Consider the following 8,792-nt stretch of genomic DNA (forward strand, 5'->3'; position numbering starts at 1 on the left):
TTTGGTAAATCAAGAGACAAAAACATAATTTTCACGTAAAAAATGATGGGCAAATTTGGGCATTTTCGCGTAGGATAAAACTCGTAGAAAAAAACTTCTGGGTAGAAACGACTGACGTTGTCAGAAAGAGAAAAACCTAGCGTATAAACAAGCCAATTTCTAAAGAAAACTCTGGTGCTTAAATTCCTTTAATCATCCACTGCGCGAGGCATGTCAACATGACCCACAGAACGCAACAAAGGTCAATCTCGGGCCAAGGGACATTTCACCATCAACGCGAATGGACATCCCGAAATACGGCTCAGATCGAAACGCAATTTTCACCCAAAACACACCAATTCATACGCTTTTTAGCCATGCTAGTATCTAATATCAGTTCGAAGCATATTATGAGAAATGTGAACTCAAACCCTGCCCCTCGAAACCCTTTTGTCACTTTTTGTCGCGTACTCTCACGGAACCGTTCAGGTTCAGGTTTGGCGAGCGCGTGCAGGGAGGAGTGAATAACAGATGTGGAAGCGACCTTTAAGAGTGGCTTTTTCATAGGCCAAATATTCCGGCTTAAGGAATCGACATTTGTGTAAAAATGAATCTTTATTACAACTCGATGGTATTTCATAGATGTGGTTTTGCCGTGCTTATATCTGGAGATAGACTCACTGAAATGTCACGGGATGACCACAACTTCTAGTGATGTTATGTGATAATGGATTCTCCGGTCGGTTCGACAGGTGAGTCTAGGCATTTGCCACGGTGGGTCCTTAAGTGGGAACGAAGACCGAGTTTTTGACGCACATGAACGGCCACAGTTGCTACAGGGGAAGGAACAGGCTGGGGTGGAGCTCTGTTCCCTCATTTCCTCACTGTGCCAGTAATGTTATATAAGCATGATCACTTTTGGGGAAGGAGGATCTCAAATACTGAACTTTGTGTGAATTTCGAAGAGCCGAAAAACCATCTCTTTGTTGTACATATTTTAGAGAATGCCAAATTATGCATAATAATCAATATCGAGTTATAAGTAACAAATAAGCAAGCAGTCTATACTGTTCACCGAGAGTTATATGTAACAAACATTTGCTGAGAAAGTTAGTTTCAATTCAACGACATGATATTTTCATTACATGTAATAATCTTAACTGTACCTAGTTCGCTTTAAAGGTGTTATTCATGCAATAAACAGCAATTTGCCGTTAAACGGCCTATTTCGTACAATCCCTTTTATCGTAAATATGAACGCAGTGCACAACCGCCATAAAAAGTACGGGTGAACGAGTTTTATTTGCTTTCTTTGTCACGTCTTGTCCTCCCTCCTATCTTTCCGCTCCCTCCAGACATCAGGCTTAATGAGACGTACAGTAGAAGGACCGAGAATCGACGTCTCGCTCCATGACACATCGCACTTTGAACGTGAAGTAACGGATCCTTCATTAGACACGGGAGATCTGTTCTAGGGTGGCGCGCTGAGGGGAATACTGTAAATGCATTTAAGTTCGCTTGGTTTATATTTCGCGCTAAGCTAAGGGGAAATGGAGTGTTCGCGGTGGTTTTAAGTTCGCGGCAGTGCTTTAGTCACGTGTGGTTCGTCCATCAATCTGTCACATATGTATTCACATATATACTGTTACAGTATTGGACAAAAATGTTCGCGGTGGTTTTAAGTTCGCGGTGAAACGGTCGCCGCAAAAACCGCGAACATAAAACCACCGCGAACATTTCTGCATTTACAGTACTGCAGCTAACCCTACCCAGGCGAGTGCTCGTATAATACCAGTTGTAGGTGAGCAGAGGGGGAGGTAATTCATGGTGTCTATCGGGACGGTATAATGGAGGTGATCGGAGACTGTTGAAAGGTCGAAAATTTGTATTCCCCGCTGGTGTGTAGATAATCACGTGACTGTGTGACGCGCGAGAGCGTAGACCAACGATTTACACTGAATGAATGAATGAATGAATGAAGGATTTATTGCACAACAATTGCATCAGTGACAATGTATGGCAAATTACAGACAACATAGGTAACAATCTAGTTCTATACATGTATAAGAATATACTACTTACTATATAGACCGGGTTCTCAAAGAGTTTTTTGTTTGTTTTCACAGCGTAGGGGGCAGGTACAGAGGGCCAATTAAAATTCGCATGGTGCAAGCTGCACATATAGAGTTCCGAAGACATGACCACATGCAATAGAGACTCTTTATTCTTTATTAGAATGGAGACTCTGGCATCCTTCCTAAAAGAATCCAAAAATTCATGAACCCCATGGATATCATTTTCTGCGCTTGGTGGGACACATTTTGCAAAGTAAAGTATACCCTCCGCACCAGTCTTATCCTAAAGCCAAATTTTATTCTGTTTAAAGATTTATGAAGGGTCACGAGGTACTCTCCAGAAACAAACCACCCCTACGCTGGTTGAAAGACAGCGCAGGGGCCTAAATCACAGGATAGGGGGTCCAAATCAAAGTGTAGGGTGCCCTACACTCTAACTATGCCAGCTAGAGCACTGGTAGAGATGATATGGTCGTAACGTTATATCACCATCGGTTTACTTATTTGATACTGGCATTTGTTAGGCCACCGTCTATCTCGTCCAATTTGTCCGTCGCGGGTACAATATTATGCATCATTACATTTTAAGTCGTTTACTCCCTTGACAAGGCTCTGTTATTTTTATCAAGCGACCACTGACTTCCAATAAAACGAACTTGTACATCTGACAAATGACTGATTCCTTGAATGCCCCGAGTCCCATCATCTGTCTTTTCTAGATCTTTGTAGATTTTGCTCGACGACCGTACTTAGCATTGCAGGACGCCTTTGCATAATTCCGCATCAGCCCAAGGGTAGCGTAGCGTACGGTTCTACAGCACTTTTGTGACCACTTTACCGTTTTACCTGCTGCTTTCATGAGCTAGCCCCGCAGCACGGACACTTACACCCTGCCGTTCGGTGCAGCGATGACAAGCTGCCGCAGAAATCTTTCAAATCCCACCTCATGCATTTTGAGAGCACATTTGTGAGTTTAAAGACGACGTTCTTTCAACCGGCCTTTGACGCATATGTTGGGACTGCTGGTAGGCCGGGAAATGAGCAGGATTTGGTGATTTTCCAACTGACGGATGTTCATGTCCTCTTTGTTTATCCTGTGATATGCTGGGCGATGCGCCTGTGTGTGCACTGATACAGCTCTCTGAAGGTGGAAGCCCCGGGGTGCATGATCACACACACTGTGCGACACTTGAAAGCTGGCTTATCTTCCGAAGATGACTTACGATCGGAGATTAGTTTGTTTTGAACGGAACTCTTATCAGCCTTCTGGAGATCAATCGGCTATACTCACATGAAAGATGGCCTGGTAAGATCGCTCCTCTTTTTGAAATGGAATATCTATTTAGTCATCGATCTCACTTTTCCCTGTATTTAACTAACGGTGCTCTAGTGTTATTACCAATCAGAAAATATACTTTGAACCGCCCCCCGCCGAAAAAAATACGTGTCAAAACTTTAAAAAAACAAAGTCAGTCACTCAGTGGTCATTCCTGATTACCATTACGGAGTTGTGGATTTATTACCAATCATCTGTTTGTAGAAAAATATACTTTGAACCACCAACATTCCCCACCACCCCGAAAAATGTACGTGTCAAAACTTTACAAAAATAAAACAAAAATCAATGGTTATTCCTGATTACCATGCAATGCTCCCTACACCACAGGATCTTGACCTCTTCTTAAATTCTTCTGGTATAGTCGGCCAATGTCAATTGTAAGAACGTCAATAATGACGGATTCTCATGATCGCCCGGGCGGAAATCATCGAAGAGCAATTTACCGGAGAACGCATCAAATAGTCCGTGAGCAAAATATGATTCTCTTGGCGACACCGTGGAATTGAAAACGGTGGCCTCAATTTTTTTTCCTTAGGGCGTATAACTAAGTCCGTATGAATTGCGTATTGACATTTTTAGCATAAGTAAAGTTTGGGGAAAGAAGTTGTTTTCAACTTTGACCCACCGTTGTGCTGCCTGATTATCGAACCAAAAAGTGATTTTTCGGCCGAAAACTTTACATTATGGAAAGTGAAATACGTCACTCATACGGACTTGAATATACGCACAAGTGTGAACGGGGACTTAACGCTCATGGAAGGCCGTATCATATATGGTAAGACGCATCCATATATCGATATCAAAAATCCTTAAGAAGCTGTGACAAACGACTTGTCATTGCTCGAATCCTATATCTCGGAATTGATCACATACTCGCTATTCCTGGACTCAGTGATAAGGTATTATTCTCAAATTAACAATGTATGATATTCCCAGCGACACCGTGGAATTGAAAACAGTGTCCTCGTTTTTTTTCACTTTACGCTCATGTATACATACATGTAGGGGGGGGGGGCGTATCATATTGAAAGACGCGTCTGTTTATCGATATCAAAAACCCTCGGGAAGCTGTAACAAACGACGTGTCGTTGCTCGGATCCTATGTATCTCGTGGAATTTATCATAAACGCGCTATTCCTGGACAAGATAAAAAAATTATTCTCAAGTTAGAAAATATTATGATTCTCCAAGCGACACCGTAGGATTGCAAGGGAGACCTCGTTTTTCCCATTACGCTCATATATGAAGAGGGGCGTATCATTTTGAAAGACGTGTCTGTATATCGATATCAAAAACCCTCAGAAAGCTACGTGAAAAACGACATGTCGTTGCTCGGATCCTATATCGTGTTGAATTTATCATATATGCGCTATTCCTGGACTAGATAAAAAAACTTCCTCAAATTAACAAAAGTAAGATTTTTCTAGCCAAACCGTGGAATTGAAAACGCCGCATTTAGGCTCATACATGTAGGAGGCGTATCATATAGAGAGACGCGTCTGTATATCGATATCAAAAATCTCAGGAAGCTGTGACAAACAACATGTCGTTGCTCGAGTCCTATATCTCGTGGAATTTATCAACTACGCGGTATTCCTAGATAAGAAAACTATTGTCAAATCAACAAAGTAAGTTTTCCCAGCGAATTGAAAACAGTGGCCTCGTTTTTCCCTTTACGCTCATACATGTAGAGGCCGTATCATATAGATAGACGCGTCTAGCTGTATATCGATATCGCAATCCCCAAGGAACCTGTGACAAACGACATGTCAATGCTCGGATACTACATCTCGTGGAACTTATCATATACGCGCTATTGCTGGACTGGATAAAAAACTTTCTCAAATTAACAAAAGTAAGATTTTTCCAGCCAAACCGTGGAATTGAAAACGCCGCATTTACGCTCATACAAGTAGGGGGCGTATCATGTTGAAAGACGTGTCTGTATATCGATATCAAAAACCCGCAGGAAGCTACGTGACAAACGACATGTCATCGCTCGGATCCCATATCTGGTAAAATTTATCATACAAACGCTGATCCTGGACTTATTCCTAGTCCCTCCCCTCTCTCCAAGATTGGTATCAATTCCCCGTTCCTCTCGGAGGGTGTTCACTTTTGAGCACCGCGCACCCGCCCGAGCTCCATCCGTCACGTCAAGGTCAACCGAAAAGTTATTGATGCAGTAAATCACGCGGCCCATTAGATTTATTAGATCTTACAGACTCATGAATCATGCGTATCGCGGGCTCCTTCCCCTTCTGATGTCCACCGGCGTACCGCCCTTTTCTTCAAGATGAAGTCAATGACTTGAAGGTTAGGGGGGAGGGCGGGGCACAGAGAAGTGATGAGAGGGTTAGGGTAAGTCATTCATCATTGAGAGGATTTTGCTGCTCTGTTCTTAAAGGTACGGACTGACGTCGACCTAGCACATGAGAAGAGGAAGCCGAGTGTTCGCCTACGTGGTTTGGTTTAATGTTAAGCAAATCATCCCATCTCCATTTTACTCTCTGTCTCCTTAGGCTGTCCATTTTCCGTCTTTAAATGTGATCCGTTAAAAAGACACGTTGTAATCCTAACGTAATTCTTTGAAAGTCTTTCATCCTTCGTGTTGCCTGAAACAGTTTTATTACATTTCCGACTTTGTCCACTCCACAGTTCTCCCCCTAAAACGTTACAGGTCAGGAAGTCAAAATTAACTCTATTTCGACTGACCTGTGCGGAATTAGGTTAGTTAGGCCGGCGCCCTTAAGGCTGGGGCCATTTATCTCATGGTGGGGCATTTCGAAATTCGGTGATGTAAAGGCATCAGTATGTCGATATGATGCTGAAGAACTCAATACAGCACCGACGCGCCATCTAGCGGCAGTTTAAGGTTCTGAAAGTTTTCGTCTTATTTGGGACATCGGTGCTTTTAACAAGCCCCTGAAAACATTAGATTGCCGAAGAAAACAGGCACTTGTACGGTACTAGTGCATTACAGTTATGATTGTATTCAGAGCATAACTACTGTACATAGACAGCATTCATTGGATAAAACGTATGATCAACAGAAATCAGCAAAAAAAAGTTTGTATCTTTGGTGCTCAACATGGTTTAATTCCCACACTAAGGACTGTCGTTTCTTATACTTCATATCATCTGTACGACTAAACCAAACAGAACCACCTCCATGGTAACTGACGTCATGGTAATGGCTGAACTGATGACCGCGTTGCAACCATCCTCCAAGCAGCAGGTGACCTTGACCCTTGACCCCGGGTGGTGTTGAGTGACGTCACGTAGAGTGGCCCTCTGGTCCAGACAGCGATGGAAGTGAACGCAGCTTCGGCTCAGGTAATGCTTGCCGTCAACTGCAGGAAAGTGGGGAAGATTCGTTTTTCTTAACACTCGTGCACAAAATGTGTAATGGGTATAATCTTACGATGTTACAATCTAGAACGACCCTAAGTCCTGAAAAGGAGAATGATATATAGAAATTAGGTGACAAACAAAGCAAATGTAAGGCTCTAGATACAGAGAAAGAGCCAAAGCCAAAGAGATGGATAAACGAATGGATGAATGAATGAATAGATGAATGAACAGATGTACGAGTGAGTGAGTGAGTGAGTGAGTAAATAAATTGAATGATGAATGAAATAATGACTGAATGGGTGCATTAATGAGTAAATGAATGAATAGATGAGTGAATGAATGAGTGAGTGAGTGAGTGAGTGAGTGAGTGAGTGAGTGAGAGTGAGTGAGTGAGTGAGTGAGTGAATGAATGAACGAGTGACTGACTGACTGATTGAAAGAGATTACCCAGTGCGTCCATCTGGTAGCAGGCGTCGTACGGTCCCAGTCCTAGGGGCACGGGTCGAAGGTCACAGTCGGTCATGTTCCACAGGGGGCAGTGTGGGGGCATCAGCTGCGCAGGCGCATCAGACGGGAGAGAGGTGATGGTCGGTGTGACTGCGCACTGCAGGCATCGGATGGCGGGAACTGTATAGGACAGAACATGTCACGTCAGTTTCTCTAGAATTATTTTGAGTGGAGTAACGGTTAGGGTGTTTGGCCAGAGGTCCTAGGTTCAAATCCCTTGACATGCCATCGATGTTGCGCCCTTGGGAAAATCACTTTACATACAGCTCTTTCCTCACTCCACCCAGGTAAAAATGGGCACCTGATTTCAGTTGGGGAGGCAAAAGGCGGTGGATGGAAAGGGATGGCCTTCCAATACCGAGCCACAGACACGGTGGATAACAACCCACTACCCCTACGGCCTCAAAAAGGCTATGGGATGTCTTAAGTTTACTTTTACCTCTTTTTCTTTTCTAATAATTCTCTTCATCTTTTCTTATTTTGAAGGAATAAGCTTAAGCTTGGGTCAAAAGTAAAAGAAGTGCTGTCCGTTCGGGGTTAACAGATGTTTCATTTTTTTACAAATGGCAGGAATGGAGTTGGCAAGGCAACGGATTGGCCTGACAAATCAATTTCTTATACACTCCTCATACTTAATAGAATGAGGATTATTTTCACATTACCTGGCGACAACCTGAACTAAACGTTTGAAATTTGAGTACCTGCCATAGACAAGAAACACATTGTGCTCTTTCTTAAACGTCAATACCAATTCAAATACATTTCAGCTTTATGAATTTGTGATGAAGCAACACGTTCCACGTCTTTTTGGTCTCATGTCGATTCATAACCGCATCAAAGCCATTGCAACATAACCACATAGTATCAAAAATGATTAATCACAACTCAACCGATATTAAAGACTGTAAAACTATTCCGCGCAATGTTCCGCGCAAGACGTCGCAATAACTATTAAAATTTCACAAACACTAAAAAACACATTTGAAGCACTTTTCAAAGGTCTTATGTTACAAGGACCATATACTGGTAGTTAAGCCACAGTGCCACTACCTAATCTCCAAGCAGATGTTGGGAGGCTAATAAATCGTTACGTTTTCGTAGTAGCCATGTTCTATGACAAACTGCCTCCGTAAGGAAACCGTAAAGATTCAGCCTTCCCAATATCTGCTTGGAGACTAGCTGCTACTTACCTGGACAAATCATGCAGGTCAATAGAATGATTATCTTCATACTACACATATCTCTAACCGGTCTTCGGAAAGAACGCTCGATGTGTTGTTGTGCCGTCTTTGTCTGGAGCTCGGAAAAGGAGTGACGTCAAAAAGGTCCAGAGCGGCAGGCATCACACCAGCGTAAAATTACGTAGGAAAACAGTGAACTAAACAAATGGTGAAACCGATACACCGTAAAGAATTAGCTATGCGACAGCTAACGTTTCGTGTACACAACAAATTATATTAGATATTCATGCTCACATTTTCGCTTGTTTATGACCAAATTTTATTCATGTTCTTTTTCGTCTTTTTTTCTCCTAATTC

General features: G+C 42.6%; 1 protein-coding gene across 1 annotated transcript; it reads right to left on the minus strand.

The window, feature by feature from the left end:
- Positions 1 to 6,463: 6,463 nt before the first annotated feature.
- LOC136442392 (uncharacterized) lies at positions 6,464 to 8,658 on the minus strand. Its single transcript, XM_066439214.1, has 3 exons — positions 8,445 to 8,658; positions 7,195 to 7,374; positions 6,464 to 6,746 (listed from the first exon to the last, which is right to left on the minus strand). Exons 1-3 carry the CDS (start codon positions 8,491 to 8,493, stop codon positions 6,526 to 6,528), a joined length of 450 nt encoding a protein of 149 aa, XP_066295311.1. The 5' UTR covers positions 8,494 to 8,658; the 3' UTR covers positions 6,464 to 6,525.
- Between the last annotated feature and the right edge of the window lie 134 nt (positions 8,659 to 8,792).

Source organism: Branchiostoma lanceolatum, chromosome 9, assembly GCF_035083965.1.
Source record: "Branchiostoma lanceolatum isolate klBraLanc5 chromosome 9, klBraLanc5.hap2, whole genome shotgun sequence".
Lineage (NCBI taxonomy): Eukaryota > Metazoa > Chordata > Leptocardii > Amphioxiformes > Branchiostomatidae > Branchiostoma > Branchiostoma lanceolatum.

What these genes read in the sequence shown, in the direction of transcription:
- LOC136442392 (XM_066439214.1), bottom strand. Translation starts at nt 8,493, where the DNA reads ATGTGTAGTATGAAGATAATCATTCTATTGACCTGCATGATTTGTCCA. An exon ending in GACCTGCATGATTTGTCCAG is followed by an intron (nt 7,375 to 8,444) that starts GTAAGTAGCAGC and finishes TGTCCTATACAG; the next exon opens with TTCCCGCCATCCGATGCCTG. An exon ending in CTACCAGATGGACGCACTGG is followed by an intron (nt 6,747 to 7,194) that starts GTAATCTCTTTC and finishes ACTTTCCTGCAG; the next exon opens with TTGACGGCAAGCATTACCTG.